This window comes from Quercus suber, unplaced genomic scaffold, assembly GCF_002906115.3.
Source record: "Quercus suber isolate HL8 unplaced genomic scaffold, Cork oak 2.0 scaffold_28, whole genome shotgun sequence".
Taxonomy (NCBI): Eukaryota; Viridiplantae; Streptophyta; class Magnoliopsida; order Fagales; family Fagaceae; genus Quercus; species Quercus suber.
The window spans coordinates 212964-239866 of NW_027069493.1; the positions used below are offsets into that span (position 1 = coordinate 212964).

The window sequence follows — 26903 nt, forward strand, 5'->3', positions numbered from 1 at the left end:
ATTTTGATGGATTAGATGACAAATTTGGATTGTAATCAAATTAATATTTTTATCAACTTAGAAATTATAGGAGAAGAAAAATTATATATATTTTTTAAAATCTAAAAATCTAAAAAAAGTTTCTGTAATTTGGTGAAGCCACTTGGTGTAACTACGGTTTCTAAGCCCAACTTTATTATATATTATATGATTTATTTGTTCTGCAGATTCTTATTGCCAGCAGAGATTCAAATTCCTCTATGTCGAAATTGAATAAGAGAAGGTATGTATTGCTAATTTGCTACTACCAGATTTTACTGGAAACTTGGATAAAAATATTATGATTAATTATTTCCTAAATTGTTCATATTATTATTATTATTATTATTATTATAAGATAAGTTCAAATTACACTTGGTGTAACTTTTGTAAAGTTACACATTTTTTTACACCGTAGATTTTTAAGAGATCTAACGGTTAAAAAAGAAAAATCATTAAATGTTTTTTCCGCTTTTGTCTCTCTCCTTATTTATAGTTTTTCACTTGATCAAAGGGCATTTGCCATTTACAGCAACCTACTTTTCAAATGATTTATCCTAAAAGAGAAATTAAATATATATTTGATGATGAAATTAAATTATTTGAAATTAAATTTATACAATTATATATACAATTGAATTTAAAAGTAATCTACTGCTTTTTATTTCAACAAGAAAGAAGAACAGATAGTTTAAAATTTTTCGCATTGCAAATGCAACGATAATGAAAACTTATTATCCCTGGCCATGCTTTGGTCCTTCATATAATATAAAAATATTTTCTTATAAAAGATAAACAAAGATTAATAGAAGACATTATTTCGAATAATTTATAATTTATGGTAAAAGTTCAAGCTTAACGTATGTTTTTAGATTTGAATTGCTTCTTCTACCATCTAATAAAAACTTTTTGGGAAAGCTATATTGATGTTTTATTCATATATTGTTTTTTGGTTTATTTGTCTTTGTTAATAGTTAAAAAGCTGATAGTTTAGCATGCAATTCAAAAAAGAGAAAAAGGGAAAAAAAGAAGAAGATATTTTGCTTTAGCCGATGATAGGCACAAATTTGAAGTTTTGGATGAAAGTGGAAAACAATAATAAATAAAAAGAGAGAGAATACTAGTATTAATTAGAAAATAAAGTAGAAAATAATAATATTTAATAATATTTTTTTTAACCGTTAGATCTCTTATAAATCTATTATATAAAAAAATGTAATTTTACAAAAATTATACTATGTGTAACTTGAGCATATTATTATCATTATTATTATTATTATTATTTTGGCAATAGGGGCTGGTGGACACCATTGATATTCACAGCTACTCTAGGATCTTTGACGCGCTTTTTCAAGTATTTTTTAAGGCATAATAGTCTCACACAAGCTCACAGGAACATCTCTCGTCATTATGAGCTGGTATATGACTATGGCTTTAAATTCTTTATTTTTATTGGATCATGCTAATAAGTGAATTAAAACAATGCTTAACAATTCATTTTAAAAAAGTTTTGATATAATTATTAAGAAAAATAAAAAGAATTGTCAAAATATTAATTATTATTTTTCGTAAGAACTTTTTAAAATGAATTGTTAACTAATACTCTAAGAGTATTCGTTAACATTTCTCATTTTTATTTGAGGTCTTTGGATAAGTCTAGAAGGAATCTATTGTAAAGTTTACGTAAACACGATTGAAACAAAATTTACATAAACACAAATTGAAAACATGTAAATGTGTACACGTGTGTGTATTGTCATGCAAAGCACTGTTCACAACGTTGCATAGGATGATTTGACCCATGAAAGTATGAACTATCTTTAAAATTCTCAAAAAAAGCAATTGGGAATGAGGAAGGATTCTAAAAAATACGTCAACACAACACAATGTTAGACAGAGTTAGGAATCAGGATATATTGTAGTTTAAGAGGGCAAACAAAAAAGAGGTTAAAATTAATTAATTTTGATAGGCTACAAAAATTGATCCCTTGTGATAGAAATTAATTAATTAATTAGTCAAGTTATCAATTAATCAATTTATCATGCAATTATGTGGAAGTACAAACAAATCACCAAACAACTAAATATGTAGCGGAAATTAAATGACACAGTGATTTGTTTACAAATGGAGAAAAACCTGATGGCAAAAACTCCACCGGGTGATTTTCAGGTCATCGCTCCCGAAACTCCACTATTATCAAATCAAGCGGTTACAAGTAAATGAATTCCAAGTACTTTACCAACCTACAGTTGAACCCTTACCCCAATACCCAATTAGACTTAATTTGTAGTGACAGTTCCCCATTTAGATGCACGGCTCCCAAGTATATGACTAACCAATGCGCGGATCCCAGTACGCAACTTTAACCACCAACTTAGAAGGAGAGGTTGGCTGCAAAGTTCTTCAATTTATCCTACACGATGAAGATCAAGAAGATGCTTAGTCAAAAAACCCTTTAGTGCAAATACACAGCAACTTCTTCAGAGAAGATGAATTAGGTCAAAAATTTCGTCTTTGATCACAAATTGCTTGAACAGAGTTTGCTCAATACTTTTGCAACTTGTGTACAATTTGACGGCTCTTAAAATAATCCTTTTATATGTTTAGGGTTAGGAAAAAAGAAGGCCCAAAAACACATTCACGGATTCCAAGAAATCAAATAAGAAAATCTGATTTTATAAATCTCGACAGATAGCAGGTGTCGAGGAGTTATTGAGCAGATGTCGAGCTTTAATGATTTTGCACTTCAGCTTATTTTTCTTGGACAGACTTGATGATTTCAACACTTGATTTTGAAACCTTATTCCTTGAAGTATTAAAAACACCTAGAACTACTCAATTACAAGTAGAGTGCGTTTTGTCAAAGGATTAGCCAATTTACATAAATAAGTGACATATGTACTTAACAAGTGAAAACACATATGTCCTAACAATCTCCTATTTTGGCAATCCGTGACAAAACCACAACAAATAAATGAACATATGAGAGAAGTTATAAATCACTCAACTCATACTCACTTGTTGAATACAATAAAATCTATCCTATCACAAACCCTTGAAAAACTTTGCAAGAAAAGATTTTATGACAACTAGACTTTGACAATCTGTATTTCTGAAACACTTTAAACAAAACTCATCAAGGCATCTTGTGTGAAACAGAAATAATAGATTACATACAAGTATAAGAATCATGTGTATAAAGATAGAAAAGAAACAACACATGTAGAGATAGGTGAAAGAAACATACATCCACATATAGAGAGAAAATAAGTACAATGTATGTAAAACTGGTCACAAGACCTCATATACAAGATCAATGTATCTAAAATGTAAAAAAGAAAAGATACATCAAAACCTCACTACATCTCTCAAATATCAACACTTCCCCTATCAAAAATGTCCTATACTAATTCTCCCCCTAAGATGACTACTCTCATAACCCAAAACTACTCCCCATTTTTGTCACGAGTGACAAAGGGTAGAGTGTCATGTAGACATCTCATTAGTAGAGCTAGCATCTCCATCATCATCATCCGAAGCGTCATCGTCATCACCATCATCATCATCATCCTCAGAGTCAGAAGCCGCTAGAGGAGGTGGTGAAGGAGTAGCCTCAGAAGCAAAACCACCCATGGTCGCCTACCGTTGTGCAATATGACCAACACGAACATTCACCTGATAAAACTCAATGGAGAGTGTATCGAGGCGAGCATCCATGCGCTGTAGCTGCACCATGATGTCTCTGAGAGATACATCGCCCATAGAGAAAGAAGGAGCAGATGTAGATGGAGCAGATCTAGATGGAGCTGAACGGGAGGGAGGAGTGGAATCCGTCTATCTCGACCTAAACTAAGCCTTACTATGTTTGACGATAGCGGCATCTATGGCACAAATGTGTGTGAAGTGGTCGGACACAGGAAAAAGGATGGAAAAATGGCGTAAGATCCTCGTGATAGCGGAAGGAAAAATGAGCTTATCACGGGACGCCGAATCTAAATGAACATCAATAATAGAAAGAATGAAATGAGAAGGAAAATTTATAGTCAGATGCTTAAGAAGAGATAACAAAAATCGAGCATGAGACTCTGTGATGGAGTTGTAGTGAGAGAGTGGGTGGAGTACAAAAGTCATCACCATGTTTAAAAATCTAGGACCTTTAGCATGAGGTCTACATAATGTATACTGATGTTCACCCTAATCAGCGGGGCACTCACAAAAAGTAGAAATGAGATTATTTTTGGACACAATCCTCAGACGTTCATAAGAAGGATAGTCAGGAAACTCTATCTTAAGAACCCTAAGCACATCCGCAACTAGCTGCAGTGTGACAGGGATACGCGTACCTCGGACGCGAGTGAAAAAGAGAGGTACTAAACGATCGATCCCGTTCATGTTGGAGTAAAAATCCTGAATAAGCACGAGAGGACATGTGACCGGGACGTCACACAGTGATCCCCATCCCCTATTGTGAATGATAGAGGGAAGATCAGTGTCGGCAAAGTTCGCCAAAATGACTTGGCGTTCCGAATGAACACCTCGTCTAAAAAAGTTCTCCGAAAATGCCTTGTGGGCATCCCCATCATGGAACCGAAGATTAAGAGGAGCAGAATCAGAAAATGAAGAAGCTCTAGAACGCAGAGGGTTCTGAGCAGGAGTGGATTTACGCTTAGGTGTCATAGACACTACTAACGTAAACAGAATGAGAAAGAGATAGAGAAGGAGACAATCAGAAAAGTCCCAAAACAGTTCACATATATCAAATATACTGAACAATGAGTACGTATGCATGGGGAATGCATGAACATGTGACATGCAAAGTAAAAAGTATCATGGGCTCAGCCCAATCCAATCCTACCAGCACACAAGCATAGAACACACATCTAAATGCATGAAAATACCATTCTAATGCATATGTATGACATTTTGAACACATTTAAGTGAAAACCTAACCCAAAATTTCAAGAAAAACTCATTAATTTTGAAAAACCCCAAAAATTTTCAAAAAACCCCAAAACCTAAGGTTCAAAACATGAAATGCATGAATAAAAAAAGGAAAAAGAGATCTTACCAAGTGATTTGAAGCAAGGAATGGCCTAAAATCACGTGGGTTGAAGATTTTGAGTGAGAAAAAGAGGTTAGGGAGATGAACAGCCACGGATAGGTCGAGAGAGATCGAGAAAATGAAGTTCAGATCGTGATAGCAGCTTATATAGGAGCTTCAGTAAATCTCGACAGCTGAGGTGTCGAGAGGTATCGAGGAAGCTGTCGAGGTAGGTGTCGAGGAAAAAACCTTCAACAGTTGAAGGTGTCGAGAGGTATCAAGGAACAAGAACCATTTTCAAAGAACAGAAGCTCGATCGATTGACAAGGTATCAAAAAGGTATCGAGGAGACAGGAACTTTCTCGATCAATCTATCAGGCGTCGAAGAGGTATTGAGATTGCGATAAGAAAAAGGCTTGAGAAGCTCGACAGATAAGAAGGTATCGAGGAGGTGTCGAGCCAGAAGTTAAAAGCAGTTTTTCGAGAAGTGAAAAACACAGACATGAATGCAATCCAACATATACCTCAACCAATGATCCAATCAACATATTAAGCTCTCAAAATCATCTCTCAACAAAAATTTAAGCACATGGATCCTTAGAAACACACACACACACTAAACAAGTCTAACCAATTTTATTTTTCAAAACAAGTCAAGACAGTTTAGTGAGCATACAGTAACACATGTAAACACTTGTAATGGCCAAATCACATTGTATCTGCACATGTATCAATAATAGCAAAGAATATTGCTTGTTGTGTGTGAAAAACATCGCAAGATTGTATGTGTGTATACATGTTATGATGATATGAGATATGAGAAAATAACTTTAACTCACACACAATCATAACTGTTTGATGGGGACTATCACCTTTGAGGTACATCTTATAACTCCCACATCTCCTAGAAAACACGCTTGCAATCATATTTAAAGCATTTTGATCCTTTTGCTTTTTATTTTTCTTTGCATATTTTCTTTTATTTTTAGCATATCATGCATGGGCATAAAAAGAGAGAAAAGAAATACCCAAGATGTTAAGCATTTGACACAACACTTTTGCTATGCCGAAGCATACATATGTCTTTGACATTGCACTTTTGCTATGCCGAAGCATACAGATGTCATGTTATGATTGGCGGGCAATAGTGGTGAGATGGTTATTTATGTCTTTCTCTTAGGATTTTCTAGTCCTACCCGTTAAAAAGAGTGATATGAGTGCTAAGTTTAAGATATAACTTAATCTTACTTATCACAAACAAGAGCCACAAAACTCATTTGCTTAGTTGTGTATAGAGATGCTCATCTAAGCTACATAAGATACAAAGTTTAGAAACTTTGTTTCAATGGTTATCCAAGGTACACAAGTACCAAAGTACACAAAACACACACTGTTTTTGTATTTTTCTGAGTTTTCAATTTTTTTTATTTATTTTTATATCAAAAACAAAATAAACAAAACTGAAAGTAAACACACAAAAACATGTTAAACAAAGCAAAGCATAAAACTAGACTAACTCAAAGATAAATGGAAAACACACAAGTAATGCAACAAACAAAAAAAACAAGAAGATAGAAGAAATTGATAAAATCACTTAGAGTCCTTTTTCTTCCACACCCTGGAAGAGCTTTTCCTTTGATTAAACCCTTGAACCGGCTATGAGGGGGAAGAATTGAAACCATTCAAGTTCGAAAGGAACATGAGGGCTTTAAGAAGATCTCCAAGAGGAGTCAGAGAGGATTGAAGTTGATTTTGGATTCCAGATGCTATCATGCCATTGCTCTGCTAAGTGGCTAGCCACTTATAGCAATTTGGTTGAGTATGATCAACAGCTCCATAATGATGACAAAAATGCTGCTTCTTTTGTTTAGGCTTTTGAGAGTTAGCCTTCTTAGCCCTAGGATTTTTAACATCTTTCTTATCCAATTTAGGGGGTGCTCCTAAGATAGATTTACCTCTATCTAAGTTCTCACTAGCTAATTCAGTTTTATCATCAGTGTTTTCAATATCAATGTTATTAGCAGGACAAACAAAAACAGTAGCACTAGTAGAAGTAATATGAGAGGAAGAAAGACCATACCCTAAACCTGTTCGATCCGAAGCAGATTTTTGGATGCTGAGCATCTCATCAAGCTTTGCACTTGAAGTCCTCTCCAGTTGAGCTCTGACTTGAAACAGCTCCGCTTCAAGCTTCTTGGTCTTCTCAACCAAGAAATTGTTCTCAAACCTCAGTGCTCCAATAATTCGAACTTTGTGGACAACTCTTCACGATCAAGTTCCACATCACTGAGCTTCTTGGTGGCCAGCTTATACAATTTCTCATGCTTCTCAGAGAGCTTATAAAGCTTCTCATAGGCTAAATGGATATCATCTTGATCATCTGTCTTCTTGAATTTAGACTCCACTAGTTCTTCTTCTTCGTCCACTTCTTCAACAATCCCTTCAATAGGATTGACTGTGGCAGTGAAGGCATTTAAGATTTCGTCATCCTCATTGTCGGAATCATCTTCAAGCTCAGTGTCACTCAAGGTTGTAGCAAGTGCCTTACTCTTTCCAATGCTCTTGAGATATGTCGGGCATTCATTCTTCATGTGACCGAATCCATGACATCCAAAACACTTTGTTCCTGCAGGAACATTGTACTGACCGCCTTCCTTAGCATCCTTTTTCCCTCTGTCTTACACCTTAGACTGGAAAGAACTGGATTGTTTGCGGTCCTTATCGAAGCTTTTTTCATTGGCATTCTTCATAAACTTCTTGAACTGCCTTGTAATGTAGGACTTCATCTTGGAATCTTCATCATTGGAAGACTCATCTGTATCACTGCTCTTTGCCTTCAAGGCCATGCTCTTGCCTTTACTTGACTTGCCAATCCTAGATAATCCTATCTTGTAGGTCTACAAGTTTCCAACCAGCTCAGTTAAAGGAATCTTGTCAATGTCATTTGATTCCTCTATAGCAGTAATCTTCGCATGGAATCTCTCGGGTAGAGATCTGAGCACCTTCCTTACAATCTTGGGTTCAGGGATGGTTTTCCCAAGATTGAAGGCTGAGCTCACTATGTCCTTGAGCTTGGCATAGAACTCATCGAACGACTCATCCTCCTCCATGTTTATCTCTTTGAATCCTTGACAGCCTTTGTGCCCTCATAGGTTGTCTGGAGGATAGTCCATGCCTCCTTAGTAGTTTCTGTTGAGGATATCTTTTTGAACTCCTCATTGGTGACCGCACTGAACAACGCATTCAATGCCCTGCTGTTGAAGTTTGCTGCCTTGATCTTGGCTTCATCCCAATCGGCCGGCGCTTCCTTTGGCTTAGTCCAGCCAATCTCTACAGCTTGCCACACCTTTTCATCTAAGGACTGCAAAAAAACTCTCATGCGTACTTTCTAGTATGCATAGTTAGTCCCATCAAATAAAGGAGGTCTAATTGACAACTGTCCTCTATTCATGACAAACAGGGGTTAATGGATTAAACACAGCAAAGATTAAAACCTAATTAGAGTGTGCCTGCTCTGATACCACTTGATAGGCCATAAACTGAATTGACCCATTGTGATAGAAATTAATTAATTAATTAGCCAAGTTATCAATTAATCAATTTATCATGCAATTGCATGGAAGCACAAACAAATCACCAAACAACTAAATATGTAACGGAAATTAAATGACACGGTGATTTGTTTAACAATGGGGAAAAACTTGCCGGCAAAAACTCCACCGAGTGATTTTCAGGTCACCACTTCCGAAACTCCACTATTATCAAATCAAGCAGTTACAAGTAAAGGAATCCCAAGTACCTTACCAACCTACAGTTGAACCCTTACCCCAATACCCAATTGGACTTAATCTGTAGTGACAGTTCCCCCTTTTGATGCACGGCTCCCAAGTACGTGACTAACCAATGCGCGGATCCCAGTACGCGATTTCAACCACCAACTTAGAAGGAGAGGTTGGCTGCAAAGTTTTTCAGTTCATCCTACACGATGAAAATTAGGAAGATGCTTGGTCACCAAATTTTTTGGTGCAAATACACAACAACTTCTTCAGAGAAAATGAACTACGTCAAGAATTTCGTTTTTGATCACAAATTACTTGAACAGAGTTTGCTCAATACTTTTACAACTTGTGTACAATTTGACGGCTCTTAAAATAATCCTTTTATATGTGTAAGGTTAAGAGAAAAGAAGGCCCAAAGGCACATTCACGGATCCCAAGAAATTAGATCAGAAAATCTGATTTTATAAATCTCGACAGATAGCAGGTGTCAAGGAGCTATCGAGCAGGTGTCGAGCTTAATGATTTTGCACTTCAGCTTGTTTTTCTTGGACAGGCTTGATAAATTCAACACTTGATCTTGAAACCTTGTTTTTTGAAGTATTAAAAACATCTTGAACTACCCAATTACAAGTAGAGTGTGTTTTGTCAAAAGATTAGCCAATTTACATAAATAAGTGACATATGTTCAAGACAAGTGAAAGCACATATGTCCTAACAAATTAAAAAAAAAAAAAAAAAAGGCAAAATACATCATTAGTCTATGAAATTGACTTAATAAACACTTTTGGTCCTTAAAATTTCAAATAAGTTCTATTGGTTCTTAAGGTTTAAAAAATAAACGATAACTATAGTTAGTCTCATTACTTATGTGGCTAATGATGAATGATGTGGGTTTTTTTTAATGACATGACAATTTTTTCAACAAAATAAAAAATACATATAATTAGTATTACCAGGACCAAACAAAGATCCAAACCCAAACCTGTTAGAAACGGATCTTCCTCAATTCAACCAACTGAACCCTAACCCATTCCTTTACAGCTCTTCACCATAGCTAGAACCATCTATGTCTCATAGTTTTTTTTGGTCTACATATCCAAGTGATATATAAAATCCCAAATTCCAAACATGGTTGAGACTTGAGAGGGAACTAAAAAATTAATTGATTGTACAGAATCTTAATCTAATTAGTACTTGTGCACTCTATCCAATAAAGAAAACGTAATAGCAAAAAAAATTAAATGAGAAAAACAAAGGCAAACACATATTTTGCCACCAAAATGAATGTCTGAGCTGAACTAATGACATAGTAAAAAAAAACTACTGAAAATTAATGAAAGATTAATAATACCAATTTTAAAATTTTAAGGACTAATAACTCTCATTTGAAACTTTAGGAATTAAAATCGCTGGATTAGTATTCTTCCATAAGCAATTAGGACTTAATTGGATCAATTGTGGGATACTATTTTCAATCTGTATAATGGTACCTGATCAGTCCATGTAGGTGGTCGTGGTGATAATTTAAACTTTGATTGGAGGTTAGCATTGTGTGCATATGTTATTCTAGCCCAGCATCACATAGGCAATACCCTCATGGGTGGCGCTACAGCCAGCCCAAAGGGTTCAAATCAACCCCTGACCTGGACTATATATATATATATATATATATGAAATTAATTAATTAATTAATTTCTTTTTTGTTTCGACCCCTAAAATAAAATTTTGAATATAACCTAAAAAATATTGTTTAAACCCAACTAAAATAAGGTTAAATATAATTATTTTAGTGCTAATTTTCCAATATTTTCACAATAATTTTACAATAAAAGTTAAGTGGTAAATTGTAATTGGTTTTTATCTAGACTCATAACTGACATCACTTTTTTACATACCTTTGACAACTTATTACCTAGATTTTATTATGAAAGAGTTTTGTTAGTAGCATTACTCTTAAAATTGCTCATTCGTTAAATAAAATAAATAAATAAATAAACTTTCTCTCCATACTTTGACTTACTTTATCATTGATGGCAGAATGAAACTGTTTTTCCTCACACTTTTCTACTTCATCAGCCAAAAATTACACCACTTTTGGCACAAAAAGCAGAAAATTACACCACTTGTATGACCAACTAATTGTATCTACATTTATGATTCTTTCCTCATTCTCTTTATCTCTCTTTCTCCTTTCTATGTTTTCTTTATGTCTAATCAAGTAGTTTGATAAGTGCCTTATAGATTTTCAAGTCGAAGAAGTCTTATATGAGTTATTATTTTTTTTCTTCTTAGTTTTATGTTTACTCCTAGTCCAACTCCTAAGTGTGTTTCTATTTTTCTTTATTATATATTTTTATTTAATTGATATTACATATAAATATAATAAATTATTATAAGTATGCGTTTGGACTCAGAGATATATATATATATATATATATTTTTAAACTAGTGCCTCTTGCACTGCTCATGAGACATGAATAGTGCAAATAGGAAAATGAACAGTAACTCGCACATGAACAGTAACTTTTTTTTTTTTTAAATTGTTTTCAATTTTGAGCAAAATAAGTGGTATTCAAATGGACACTAAATTTGACAAAAATGTATTATTAGTTGTTCTATTATATATATTTATGCATTCAATGATTGTTGTCTTATCAATCTTTAAACTATTAATCATTTTTTTAGACCACTGGACAATATAGTTGTATTGTACACTAAATTATATTTAGAATACTATTTTAGATCATTGTATATAATATGAAAGTTGTATGTACAGAAATAAAAATGAATCATTTTATTTTTTACTCCCCCACAACAAATTCCTAGCTCCAACACTATTAACCCTTAAAAATAAATCTTAGAGCCGCCCCCGAATACCTTTTTCAATATTTGTCTTAATTTGTTTAAATATATATATATATATAAGTACTTTTGGAAAATTTTGTCTTTTGTAAGGTGCTGACGTGCTATGGCTTGATATTTTACTATTGGTTTTGATTAGAGAGGTTATTTATCTCTTGGATATGCACTTTCTTTTGGTTTAATTGAGATTAGGGTTGTCAAATGGGTGGGTTTGGGCTAAGCATAATTGAGTTGGGTACACAAAATCTATTTACCCATTTATTATCCATTTAACTAATTACTTTTAACCCAAACCTAACCCAACCCAATTATTATAGGTAAACCCCAACCTACTCAATTACCAAATAATCAAAATTACCCAAATGCCCCTAAAACTTGAAAATGACCAAAGTACTCCTAAAGTCCTTTAAAATTACCAAAATACCTCCTAAATCTAAAAAAAGACCAAATGTGCTCAAAAACCACTAAAATTTACCAAAATACTCCTGAAACCTAAAAAATAATCAAAATATCCCCAAATCCTAAACATTGACCAAAATACCCTTGAAACCTAAAAATTACCAAAATACCACCGCTAAACCTAAAAAATGACCAAAATACCCCCTACACCTAAAAATTGATTGAAATATCCCCGAAATCTAAAAAATGACTAAAATACATCTAAAACCTAAAAATTGACCAAAATACCTTTTAAACCTAAAAATTAATTAAAATACCCAAAAACCTAAAAAATGGGCAAAATACCCCCCAAAACCTAAAAAATGACCGAAATACCCTCAAAACCTAAAAGATGACTGAAATACCGCTAAACCAAAAAAATGACCAAAATATCCTCGAAACCTAAAAAATAACTGAAATACTCTTGAAACCTAAAAAATGAACAAAATACCCTCGAAACTTAAAAAATGACCGAAATAACCCCGAAACATAAGAAAAAACCAAAATACCCCATAAACATGAAAATGACCAAAATATCCCCGAAACCTATAAAATGATCAAAATAGTCCCGAAACCTATAAAATCACAAAATGCTCCTTAAACCCATAAGATAATGAAAATACACCCTAAACCTAAAAAATGACTAAAATACCTCTAAAATTTAAAAATTAATTGAAATAGCCCGAAATCTAAAAAATGGCCAAAATACCTTGAAACCTAAAAAAATTACCGAAATACCCCCAAAACCTAAAAAATTACTTAAATATTCCCAAAACCTAAAAACTGATTAAAATACCTCTGAAAGCTAGAAAATTACCGAAATAGCCCCAAAATATAAAAATTAACAAAACACCCCTAAAACCTAAAAAATTATTGACATTTCCTCAAAAACTACAAAATGACTGAAATACTCTTAGAACCTTTAATTTGATGAAAATACCCCTGAAACTTCCAAAATACCCCAAACCTATATTTTGGTAATTTTAAAGGCTTTAGGTGTATTTTGTTCATCTTATAGGTTTAATGGTATTTTGGTCATTTTAGATATTTTGAGGGGTATTTTTGTTGTTTTAGAGGTTTAGAACTATTTTGGTCATTTTAGAGGTTTCAAGGAATTTTTTTGAAATTTCAGGTTATTTGTGGTCATTTTTGAGGTTTTGGGATGTATTTTGGTCATTTTAAAGGATTAGGGATATTTTCATCATTTTATAGGTTAGGGGGTACTTTGGTAATTTTTTAGTTTTCGAGGGCATTTTGGTCATTTATTAGTTTTAGGGTGTATTTTGGCCATTTTTAGGTTTCAGAGGCATTCTTGTCATTTTATAGGTTTCAAGGGTATTTTAGTCATTATAAAGGTTTTGGGAGTATTTCGTCAATTTATAGATTTACGGAGTATTTTCGTCATTTTTTAGGTTTCGAAGGGTATTTGGATCAATTTTTTTTTTAATTTAGAGGTATTTTGCTCATTTTTAAGGTTTTGGCGGGTTTTTCGGTCATTTTTTAGGTTTCGGAGGCATTTTGGTCATTTTTTTGGTTTAGGGGGGGTATTTCGGTCATTTTTAGGTTTCAGTGGTATTTTGGTAATTTTTTAGGTTTCGGGGGTATTTCACTCATTCTTTAGGTTTTGGGGGTATTTCGGACATTTTTAGGTTTTGGGCGTATTTCGGTCATTTTTTAGGTTTCAGGGGTATTTTGGTAATTTTTGAAGTTTCATGGGTGTTTTGGTCTTTTTAGTGGTTTTGGAGTATTTTAGAGTTGAGTAATTTATAGAAATGATACTTGGGTCATACTTGGGTCTAATTGAGTACCCAGTTATACCCATTTAACCCAATTAATAACCGGGTGGGTTTGGGTTGATTTTCCCACCCCTAATTGTGAGTGCCACTTTGCTTGTGGACAGTGAGTGTGGTTGTGCGGGTCTTGCAATCTTGGATATTTGTGGTGCTATGTAGTTTTTCTCGTGTGAGGTGTGTCATTGGTTTGGTATAGTTTGAGTTAGAGAGAAATCTCTTCGGGTGTGTTATGTAGCAATTTTAGTAAATAAATTTTTTTTCTTTATTTTAGTGCAACCCCTAATCTATGTATTTGTGAAAGAAAGTTATTTAGGTGTATTGGAGTTTTGGATTATGTAAAATTGCCTCTACTCTATCTTGCACTTTCCAAATTTTTAGTGATGTATTCACTTCATTGACACTTGTAGATTTGGACTAAATGTCAAACCACATAAATCCTTGGTGTTCTCATAGTGTGTTTGAGTCTATTACTCTTTTGGGTTTTTTCTTTGTTCCCAAGATTTTTCTAATCAATCTTGATATTTGAGCTTTTGCTTTTACAACAAACCAAAGTTCAATACCTAGGCATTTAGATTAATTATTCTTTAGAGATTTTGTTGATTGGTCTGTGAAACTAATAGTTATTGGCAATAAATGTCAGGTGAGCTCTCTACAGAACTTTCCACAGTTAGGACTATGGTTCCAATGCCAAATTTAAGATAGAGAAGTTTGATGGAATGAACAACTACATCAAGTGGCAATGCGAATTTATGGTATGTCATGATCCACAAGAGTTAAATATGTCTTAGACATCCAACTCTTATTTGATCAAGACGTACATAACTTCACATTGCCACATGTTCAAATTGTTCGTTCCATCCAATTTCTTTACTTTAAATTTGGCGTTAAAAACCAGAGTCCTAATTGTCAAAGGTTTTATAGAGTACTTTGCCAAAGGTTTTGTTGAGGACTTACCAAGAATTTAATTGATTCGACCTATATCCTACATCCACAAGCGACGAGAGGGAGAAAATTACAATAACAAATATGAATATAAAAAAGATGGTGTAGAGATGCTCTTTCAAGAACCCACATCCCAATCCAGCTAAATAAGTCTCCCTCACAAATATAAAAAAAGCTAGAGAAAATTCTGATTTCTGTAAAGCAATTTGCCACAACATTCTCTATTTATTTTGGCACTCTCACTCTGTACAAATAATAAGACTCATCAAGTGTATTCAAACCTGCTTAGTGGCATAATTGATTTTAATGAGTATAAGCTTATAATTCGTTTTGTTTTGTTTCTAGAGTAATGAACTTTTTGCTCAATTCTTGGACGAAACAATGACATACTCTACCGGCTTATTTAAGGTCAGGATCAAAACCTTTTGATAATTTATTGTTAAACAATGCATCAACTTCTTCCTTTTAAAGATTTAGCTTTAACTTACCTTCATCATTATGAAAATATTTCTTAGAAGGAAGATGAGGACTTGAAGGTTGCGCAGCTAAGAAAAATATCTTCTTTGATTGAAAAGGTTAGACTTTTCTGTTTGATTATGTCAAATATTAAAGCTTTTCTTGCTCTAAACTAATCCTCTTTTTTTTCTTCTTCTTTCAATTAACTTAGGCAATAATTGATGAGAAGCATGAAGTTCTTGAAATTGGGAGTGGCTGGGGAAGCTTTGCTATTGAAGTTGTCAATCAAACTGGATGCAAATATACTGGCATCACTTTGTCTAAAGAGCAACTGAAACTTGCGGAAAAGAAAGTGAAAGATGCTGGCCTTCAGGTACTAATTTGAGGAATGACATTTACCATAAAAGAATATACCATTAATATCAATACGAGTGGAATATATTGGAAGGGAAAATTTATTGTTTTTGATATCATTGCATCGCTTTAAAATTGATCTATTTTAAATGTAAAGGTAAAGAGAGTACCACACCATTTAAAATGAGTCATTGTTCTTTATTCACTTGAGTTTATTATTATTATTATTTTTTTTTTTAAATACAATATAGAAATTTTATTATAATCTAATTTAAGTGTATATGTGTGTAAAGTCCCTTCTTAGAGATTTGAACCACAGTCTTTGCCCTCTTACACCCCACAAACACTTATACTTGTAGAGTGACCATATACAATCTTAAATTCATGGAAACTTGTGGCAAAGAAAGAGAATCCCAACCCTTGTTTTATTAGGGTCACATATATAAAAGTACATATAGCAGAGAATCACGACCCTTTTCAATTTGCATATAATCGCTAGTTGGTTCTTCTCCCGGCACAAAACCTTCTGGTTGAATATGACACATCTTAAGAAATTATTTTTTTCTATAGTCACTTCAAAACTAATTTTAATCAAATTCGCTTGCAGGACCGCATTAAGTTTCTTCTTTGTGATTACCGCCAATTGCCCGATACCTACAAATATGACAGAATTATATCTTGGTGTGTTCCTTTTCCAACAAATATTTAATTAGACCCTAATGATTCCAAATATAACATGATCTTTGATGGCATTTTTCAGTGAGATGATAGAACATGTTGGCCATGAATATATGGATGAGTTTTTTGGTTGCTGTGAATCATTATTAGCAGAAGACGGGCTTTTTGTTCTACAGGTAATTAAACAAATGGTGGCTTATATATATCTTTCCCAGTTCTATTATAACGTCTGGGTCTTTATAATTTTTGAATGGGTTTAATTTAAATGCATGCGGGAAATATTGTTTCACACTCGTTATATACTCCTTACACACGTTCATTAGTTCTGCGATGTATACAATTTTTATTGATATTCACATTTAAAATATAAACCGAGAGATATGTACTAACAATGTACACTAGTGAGTATGTGAGAGTAATTGCCCATTTAAATACATCAAAAAAAAAAAAAAAATACCGCTAATCATTGAAGCTGATTTGTGATTGCTCTTCTTAGTTCTCATCAATGCCAGACGAACGTTACAACGAGCACATGCGAAGTTCGGATTTTATAAAGGAATATATATTTCCCGGTGCATGCATACCTTCATTCAGCAGGGTAACATCAGCCATGGCTAATGCATCCAGACTCAGGTATTAAATTATTGTTTGGTTTAACTATTTATTTCTCTAGAAAATTAATTCAAAGTTTTTTAAGTGCAGCGTGGAGCACGTGGAAAATATAGGGATTCATTACTACCAAACACTTAGATATTGGAGAAGAAATTTTATGAACAACCAGAGGTAAGAAAAATAATCATAAGCATATTGATTATCAAAAAATAAAAAAGAAAAGAAAAATAATCATATTGTTCTCTTACTTCTCGTCTTAAAGAAAAGCTTATCCTGACAGTAGAATAATTTCCTCATCAGGTTGTTGTTAGACTTGCGAAAGCACATAAATTATCACAGTTTAGAATGTGCTGCATAATTAGCTAACCAAACGTTATGATCCCATTAATATCTTAGAAAATAATAGAATTCTTGTTGATTATCAAAAAAGCAAATAATAGAATTCTTGTCTAGCTTTCGTAAATCAAACATGAATTAAAAAAAAAAAAAAAAGGTTTGAAATTGTAAATCAAACGACCCAATGGATACATTATGCTGAATGCATGAATTGTACTTAATTTGATGTACTAGTTGAAGATGGCTAAATGCTAGCTTGTTTGGGAGGTGGTACTTTATGGAGCAGCTACATATATAGCTACATACATCGTCATGGATGTGAGGTCCATAACTCTGCTCCCACAAAATTATTATCACTTGTTTTAGTAATTAAAAAATTATCTCCTACGCTATTGAGTGGGCCTCCCACAAACACGTGGGCCCCGAAAGCGCGTACCAACCTCATGTGAGAATCTCACTCTATATAACATCACTTAACCAAAAAAAAAAAAAAAAAAGAATCTCACTTTATAAAGCATGAACCGGAGATACTTTCTGCTCAAGGCTTGTTTACTCAAGACTTGTTTTCTTTTAGAGGATAATATATCTACATTCTTTTGTCATTATACAGACTCTAAAGAGAATTTTTAATGTTGCACCCATGTCAAATTTTTGCGAAATTCTCGAAAGCAAAGTATGTAAATTTTTAATCATCAAAGACAATGTCTAGACCTTGATATAAGTTCTCCATGAAAGAATGAGATAATATCACTGAATCACAAAGACTTTTGACTTGCATTCTCTGTATTATAATAAAATATGTTGGAAATTTAGACCCTGATTGATACATGTTACTTAACCAATTTTATGCCAAGTTTGATTGATATAACCAATTATGCTTAATTGCAAGATGAGTTCATGGTTAATCATAGCACACACCAATAATGCAAATATAATCAGAGTGAAAAATAAAAAACATAGGTAATATGGATATGAAGAGAAAGCTAGCCCTAGAAGGGAAAAACTCTTGGGAGGTTTATTACCAACCCTCAAGGAAACATATTCACTAAATAAAATGAAATTTTTATACCAAATAATAATACTTACTGACATGATCACAAGTAACTTCAAATTTTTGGACTCTTCTACCATGGACTCTGTTCACACGAACACCTGTTTGTAACTTCAAGATCGCCCTTAAAGATTCTTCACAATAGTAACTCTATATATGAAATGTGTGTATCAACTTCACCTTAATCACTAATTTGGAAATATTCCTCTTCAGTTCATGGTATGAGAAAACACGGTTACAAAAACCCTAGGCACACAATATGCAGCTCTCCAAAAATCTATTTGGTCATCCTATATTATCTTTTATACTATAATTAGGTCACGAAATACTAGAGATTGGACTACTTGATGGGCTTGGATTCTAAACCTGTGATTCTATATCAATCAACTAAGTGTTGAACCAAGTGTCAAGGCTCCAAACACTATAGTTCGCTTGTTCTGATATAAGTCTTGTACATTACATAGTATTCAAAAACTCATTCCAAACCAACTTTTGTTCACGGTTTGCCAACCTATAACCATGAACCTAACAAAATCATCAAAAAATATATACTAACCATAAACTAAATAGATTAATACTTGTACTAGAAGTAAAATTAGGATTACTTTAATAGTAAAACAAATATATCCTAATATTATCAATTTGGACTAAGAATTATAAGAGATTTGGGTCTTACTATTTTTAACAACACCCATTGTTATTGTTATCATGGTGTTGCACTAGCCCTCCACTGGAAAAATGATTAGAATTAATATAGAGAAGTACTATATTTATAATGTTTTCACAACAAATTCTAGGTGAGAAGTTGTTATCGGTTCTAATTTAAACCTATCATTGAAATTATTTTTTTGCCCACTAATAACAACCCATAACAACTTACCACGTATGTTTTGTTGTGAAATTATTGTAGAGGTATTTCACTTTATTATATGGTAAAGAAACATACCCATCCAAGAGCATTGTCATTTAGTTTCTTCAAAGTAAACAAATGCCAAGGCAAATTAATTTGAAAGTGCAAAATGGTTGACTGAAGATAAAGTCGTATATCCTTGAAACTTGCTACGAATGTTAGACAAAAAATAACCAAGTTTTGGTAACAAAAATTTCAAAATTTATTTTCGTTATAGGTTGATGAAGACTAGGACATGCACAAGTTTTTGTTACTTTATTGTAGAAAAGAGGAGATGAGAAAGAATAAGATTGCTATAGGAATGTGTAATTAAAACTGTTAGGTTTTAAAGACTTAGGATTTCATGTATTTAGAACTTTAATATATATTGTTGGCAAACCATGATCAAAACAAGTTATTTAGTCTTGTTTAGACTTGCTCAAAGTAGTGTTGTTTATGTAAAGTTAGAATCGAGTTGATGCAGAATTCACTGTGCATCTTGGCCTGGCTTGATTGATCGAAGCTTAGACTCGATCAATCGAAAATCGGGTAGATGCATTTTTTCTACAGAATTTTCAACTCAGCCCTAACTCTTAAAACGTTTAGGGTTTTATGTTTTTGCCATAGGTATATAGGGCAAACTCTAGCCACGTTTTAGAGGTTGCTCATATTGCTGTTTGTGTGAATCTCTTGTGAGATCTGTGAGGAACTTTCCTTTACACAAGATTAGGATTATCAAGAAGAGATTTCTTCAAGAACTTGATGATCATTCAGTTGCTGCCATAAGAGCTTAAAGATACACAAGCGAGAGTGCTTGTAATTGCTGGAGAATCCAAGAAAGAAGAAGTCCGTGGTCTCGGAGCTTGCACGTGGTCGTGTCAGTAAGTTCTACCAGTGAGTAGTAATAAGAAGTCGAGCGTGGGGGCTTGTAAGTCTTATTGTATAAATTTCGATTCTTTCAAGATAGTGAATTTAAGTTTACCTTGAGGATAGCTAGGTTAAATCTTCCCTAGGTTTTTTATCAGTTTAGTTTTCCTAGGTCATCATATCTTTGTGTTATTTATATTTCCGCTGCTATGTACTTGATATGATTGTTTGATTGTGATAATCTAGATTTGCATAATTTGACTAAGTTAATCACTTGGTTAATTAACTAGGTTAATCTGGTTGTGTTAAGGGGTCTAAAAATTGTTCAAAAACTATTATATGGAAATTTTATGATTATTCTACATTGTCAAACTAATCATGATATCAAGCTGACTACAAGGTTTTTTTATTTTGATGTTGGGTCTTTAATGTTTGTGTTCAGCAAAATCCTTGCTCTCGGATTTGATGAAAAGTTTATACGAACATGGGAATATTACTTTGATTATTGTGCGGCTGGTTTTAAGTCACGTACACTTGGCGTTTATCAGGTATGTTTCTTGCCTATAGTATTATTATGATACAAAAGAACATATTGACTCACGAAAAATATTGCTAAGATTCATGTAAACTGTCATTAACACCGTTGTTTCTTTTTGTGTTGATTACCTATTACCAAATTATTAGTTGAGAAAATATATGTCATATTTTTTCAATATTTGATACAAACTAAAATGGTTAATAGAATCAAATTTCATGATCAACAAGAAGTTATATTAAGATTGTAAAAAATGGTTCATGTTTTACGCCTTAACCATTTTCTAGACCAAGCACGTGCCACCTTCTCATCTCTCTCTCCCTCTCCTCCACATCCCAAGCACCGTCCAATCAATATGACCTCCTTCCTATTATAGATTAATTCATGCCTCTATAACTGCTTCAATTGTTTTTACCTAATTTCCTAACACCCATCTCCTCCTCCCCACACTTCTTACACTACTGCCACCACCACCTCCTTCCTCCTATTCCTCTCTACCATCACTTCCCGCCACCTATCCTCATCCCCATCACATTCACCCACCTCTACCTTCCTATCTCCTCTTTTACATTGCCAACAATACCACTATCTCCAATTCCCACTTGCATATACTGCTACCACCACCTCTTCCCTTCCTCCCTCACTCCTCTCACCACCACTTTCATTCCCTCCCTTCACTCTTCACAACTACTGCCACCAACAAGAGGGATAACCCTCCCCACCCCCCTCCCCAACCCTACCTAAGAAACCCTCATTTATGTAACCCTGCCTCTCTCCATCACTCAAAAAGACAAAAAAAAAAAATTCTTCTCCCATAAAACCAATTCCATTTGACCTTAATGTCATGTAAATAAAATCACAAATAAACATAAATTACTTTTTGAGTGGATGCTATATAATTTTTTAAAACTCATCAAGATGCATAGAAAATCTTTTTAGATATTGTCATACTTTTAAAAGTTCTATAATTATTTATTTTTCAATTTACTTCTAAACATTCAAATTTACATTTAACTTTCTTATATTAGGTTGATTTCTAATGTTAATTTGTTATTAAACATATATAATTGATTTTTATTATAATTTTAATTATATGGCGGTATATCTGTAATAAACTAAGATAATGGATAAACTTGAACATAATAATAGGTCACAATAGAACAAAAATCTTCTGTCCTTTTTTTTTTTTTTTTCACTTTATATTTCACCACTTATAGTATGCCAAGTGTTTGTTTGTTTGTTTGTTTGTTTGAAAAAAAAAAAAAAAAAAAAAAAAAAAATTTTTTTTTTTTTTTTTTTGTCATTTTAAACTTTGATTACTTTATGAGGAAAGTAAAAATAATATATGGTAGGTTATAAGTTGTAGAGTACAAAATGAAACACAAAATGTAGAACAAATTATTTGTCTTTGTCACAATGTAATTCTAAATGAACTCCAATTTAACGAAATTTTATGAATTTTCTTGTGATTCTTTAAGATGAAAATTTTCTCGTTATTAGCTCAATTATAGAAACTAGATTGAAGAGTTTATCAATCAGAAGTACCACACATCTACATTAGTCACAATTTTATTTAAGAGTTTGAGTTATTAACCATTGCAAAAATTGTATTGACACTTTACTATTGATAATTATATTACTCAAGAAACCACACATCTCCCACTGAAGTAAAATGCTATATCATTTACTCATGAATTTGCCACACATCTATCTTGAAATCATACTCTATAGCACATACTTGGTCATAGAACTCATTGATATTTGGTTACTATCTACAATGTAGGTTGTATTCTCACGTCCTGGCAACGTTGCTGTACTCAACAATCCATATTAAAGTCTTCATCAGGATCTTGATTCTGTTCCCGAAGGCGACATCAATTCTTCATATTAATGCTAGGCCAACGTATAATGGTTCATTTTCATGTTTCTAATTTCATGGGAAGTCTTTTTAATTTTGTTGCTTGCTTCTTCAGAATGGTTATTTAATCATGGATCAAATACTTAAGAACGGTTTGCGATTGTAATTAAATCCTATGGCATCTTTCTTTACATTATTCGACTTATTCATTATCTAAGAATAAAATGCTACAGAGAAAACAGTATGTAAACGCAATATATGCTTTATCTGGCTATCAAATATTTAGAGGCAATTTTATTTTGGCCTCCTCCTCTTTGCACAAATGGGGAATGCATGTGCATTAGAATGCGACTAGATTACTTTGGTGCGATTAAATGAGTTTGGTTTGAGATTTTAGTAGGTTGCGCTAGCTAGTTCAAATTTTGCTTACACCAATGTTGTTAAGTTTATGTTTTTGTTGGCTTAATTTCATGCCAAATTTCTTTGTAATTCTCTCATTTCATTGTATTTTTAGGATTGCTATGTAATTGAGTGGAAGTACTTGAGCCTTGGTCATTGTTGTTGTGAAGAGCATTTTGCTCTCGTGAGATACAATTGGATGATAAAGAAGGACGCTTTTTACATAGCAACTTGTGAGATTCTTGCAAGTTTGTCGAGGACAGAAACAACTATGCATTCTTATCCTCTTGGCTAGCTCAATCCCTTTTGATTCGATTTGTTTCTATACATAAAAACCCTAAGGAAACAGAGATAGAAATATTCATATTACTTTTCTGAGTGAGAGAGAGAAACATATCCTTTGAGAGAGTCATACACTGATACACATAATTTTTCTCTCTTTCCTTTCCCTCTCACCATTTCCATATCAATGAGAGAAGGTTTTTTTCCATCACTTTATTCACCATATTAATTGTTGATTGTTGTTGGTGTTGGAAATCATTAGAGAGCAATACCATAAATCCAAGAGGGCTTGGTGGCTTGCAGTTGGTCACTCATCGCACACATACCGGAGACTAGTTGAAGAAAAACTTGGCATAGTCAGTTGTGAGCAAGAGCTTGGAAGGCTTATTGTAAACCTATACTACAACTGTTCCACTAGAGAAAGTTTCAATGTTGTGTCACGAAGAGGTTTATCAACCTGAATGGTCCAATTTTCCTCTTCGAAAACATATTGCTATTATCGTGTGGTTTTCATTTCTTTTCTGCTATTTATATTGCTCTATTTCCTATAGTATTCTTTTGATATTTATTTCATGTATATTTGAGTTTGAAGCTAGTTTAAAGTAAAACTAATTAAGCTGAAAAATTTGTTAATTAGGGGTCTAATCTTAACACCTAGGGTGTTAGGTGTTGTTAGGTTCTAAAAACTTAGGATTTGATGTATTTAGAACTCTAATGTGTAATGTTGGCAAACCATGATCAAAACAGGTTATTTAGTCTTGTTTAGACTTACTCAAAGTTGTATGTTTATGTAAAGTTGAAATCGAGTGGCTGCAGAAAGTATTGGTGACTTTCTCGATCGATCGAAGCTTAGACTCGATCGATCGAATATAGGGCAGAACGTTTTTTCTGCAGAATTTCCAACTCAGCCCAAGCCCATTAAGGATTAGGGTTTCAGATCTAATTTTCCTAGTGTATAAAGAAAACCCTAGCCACGTTTTGGAGTGCAATCTGAGTTGCTCTGGTTGTATTGTTGCTCATATTTTGTGGTTTATGTGAATATCTTGTGAGATCCTTGAAGAGCTTTCTTTCACATAAACTTAGGATTTTTAAGGTAGAGATATTATCAACACCTTGATGATCAACTTAGTTGCTGCCATTGGAGTTTAAAGAAACATAAGCAGGAGTGCTTGTATCTTGTGGAGAATCCAAGAAAGAAGGAGTCCGTGGATTTGGAGCTTGCACGTGGTCGTGTCAGTAAGTTTTACTGGTGGGTAGCATTAGGAAGTCGAGCATGGGTGCTTGTAAGTCCTTTTGTATGAACTTCGATTCTTTCATATAGTGGATTCAAGTTTACCTTAAGAATAGCTAAGTTAAATCCTCCCCAGGTTTTTTACCTGTTTGGTTTTCCTGAGTGATCATATCTTTGTGTTCTTATAGTTCCGCTGCTTTATATTTTGATATGATTATTTGATTGTGTTAACCTAGATTTTCATAATTTGACTAAGTTAATCACTTGGCTAATAAACTAGGTTTATCCAATTGTTATGTTTTAAGGGGTCTAAAAACCTATTAGGTGTATTTCTCAAATATAAAAAATGATGATAAAAGCCAATAATCATCATGAAACATACACCTTGAATAAGAAAAGGTATAAATTGTAACTACTAGACTTTTTTTGGAAGCTTGGATTATGATAATTTGATTAATCATCCCCCCAATTGTTCCATTTTTTTTTTTTAAAGCTTTAGGGGCTGTTGGACACCATTAATATTCACAGCCGTTATAGGATCTGCAAGCTAATTTTTCAAGCATATTTCAAGGAAAAATAGTTTTACACAAGCCTGCAGGAACATCTCTCGTCATTATGAGCTGGTATACATAACTATGGCCTTTAAAATATTCCTTCTTTTAATTATTTGAGGTCTTTGGATAAGTCTAGAAGGAAATCGTAGCAAGTAAATTAATATATGTTTGAACAAGTACATGTATGCAATTGGAAATGGGGCTAAGATAGGGCTACTGTACCAAGCAATTATCATCCTTATGCGATATATAAATATTGATTGAGTAAAAATGTAAAAGGGTAAAATAGCTTCTTTTTTTCTTTTTCTTTTTTTGTATTTAAATTACCTTTATTGACTTTTGATATCACATGAGATGGTAATTACACCATGTCCAAATTCTTCAAAATGAGGTAGGATTCCAATATATACTTAGAAAAACAATGCCAGACAATGTTAGGAATCACGATTGTAGAAAAAAATAAAACTAAAGATAAAACTAATTTAAAAATTATAACAAAAAAAAAACTAATTTAAAAATTAATTAATAGCAAAAATAAAATAATTAATTAATTGAATTTAAATTTAAATATCATATAAAAATAAAACATTATGCAAATACAAAATTTGATTTAGTTACCACAATATTGTTTGATATTTTAAATCATTTTGTGTGAACATATATTTTTGGGTAAAATACTATTTTAGTCTCTAACTTTAGTCAAAAGTTTGTTTTTCATCCCTAAATTTTAAAAAGTTCTTTTTTCATCCCTAAACTTTTTAAAGAATTTTTTTAATAGTTTAGAGACAAAAATAGGGATGAAAAAATAATTTTTTTTAATAGTTTAGGGATGAAAAATAAACTTTTGGTAAAATTTAAAGACATAAATAAAATGTTTTTAATAGTTTAGGGATGAAAGAACTTTTTAAAGTTTAGAGATGAAAACCAAACTTTTGGTAAAATTTAAAGACCCAAATAATATTTTACCCTATTTTTTTCTTGATATAGTAAACCAAATATCCGGCCCATACCCAATCCATGAGAGCCTCTTGGTGGGCCTGTTTGTTGGTGGTAAAGCAAGCAAAGGTCTCATTTTGTTCAATGGGAGATTAAGAAGGAATTCAATCCACGGAGTCATTTTCTATATGAATTGGATATTTCATTTAGGTAATGCCGAAAGGTTGATTCACCAAACGGAAGGAAAAGGGTGCAAAAAGCCCCAATTCTCTATATATGTCTACAGGAAAATCAAAACAACTCATTCGATCCATCCAACCAACCTATGCAGGTCCATTTAGTGAGGCGGGTCAAGTTGGGTGGGTAGGATAATTTAGTGGGTCAAGTTGAATAATGGATTGAGATATTTCTAATCCACTACAACTCGATCCGCCCACCAATATATATATATATACACACTTTGTAATGTTGCAAAAATCTAACTCATATACCGTCTCACTTTATTTCTCTCATCTCTTTTTCTTTCTATTTATTTTTTCATTTTCACATTTCTCTTTCCTAATAAACTATAGCCGCTCTCTTCAATCCTTTTTTTTATTATTATTGTTCTCTATGTACATGTCTAAATTCATATTTTGAAATGTTTTTTCTCTTTCGTGTAATAAAATTTCAATCATTCTTTGTAATTCTTTTTAATAAAATTAAAAAATTTTCTTTCATTTTTTTATCTGAGGGAGCAAACTATTATCTAATTTAATTGAAATAATTTCATTTAGTCTCTCTCAAAAAATATTTCAAGTCAATTGAATTTGTCAACCTGCCCAACCCACTTAACCCATCGAGTTAAAATTGTTAAGATTTTCAATCAACCCGCTGGATTTATAGATTGATGGGTTAGTGATGGATTGGAATTTTCCCAACCCACCATTAGCCAATTGGTTAAAAAATATTACCCTCCACTCACCCAACCCAACTTATACACTTAAACACA

At 32.9% G+C, this 26903-nt stretch overlaps 1 protein-coding gene across 2 annotated transcripts; it reads left to right on the plus strand.

Annotated features, from left to right (window-relative positions):
• The first annotated feature begins 211 nt into the window (after nucleotides 1–211).
• LOC112000391 (uncharacterized) lies at nucleotides 212–22809 on the plus strand. Of its 2 annotated transcripts, XM_065769275.1 has the most exons (11): nucleotides 212–262; nucleotides 1313–1436; nucleotides 15220–15282; nucleotides 15390–15449; nucleotides 15542–15703; nucleotides 16292–16365; nucleotides 16445–16538; nucleotides 16859–16995; nucleotides 17065–17145; nucleotides 20560–20665; nucleotides 22436–22805. In XM_065769275.1, exons 1-11 carry the CDS (start codon nucleotides 240–242, stop codon nucleotides 22484–22486), a joined length of 975 nt encoding a protein of 324 aa, XP_065625347.1. In that variant the 5' UTR covers nucleotides 212–239; the 3' UTR covers nucleotides 22487–22805. The 2 variants fall into 2 exon arrangements, with proteins under 2 accessions (XP_065625347.1, XP_065625350.1); XM_065769278.1 differs by lacking the exons at nucleotides 16292–16365; nucleotides 16445–16538 and having other exon boundaries at nucleotides 22436–22809.
• Nucleotides 22810–26903: the final 4094 nt, after the last annotated feature.

Excerpts from the sequence above, each read along its gene's own strand:
- LOC112000391 (XM_065769275.1), top strand. The coding sequence starts at position 240 with ATGTCGAAATTGAATAAGAGAAG. Across the intron at positions 1,437-15,219 it reads TCTCTCGTCATTATGAGCTG|AGTAATGAACTTTTTGCTCA; the intron begins GTATATGACTAT and ends TTTTGTTTCTAG. Across the intron at positions 16,366-16,444 it reads TATGACAGAATTATATCTTG|TGAGATGATAGAACATGTTG; the intron begins GTGTGTTCCTTT and ends GGCATTTTTCAG.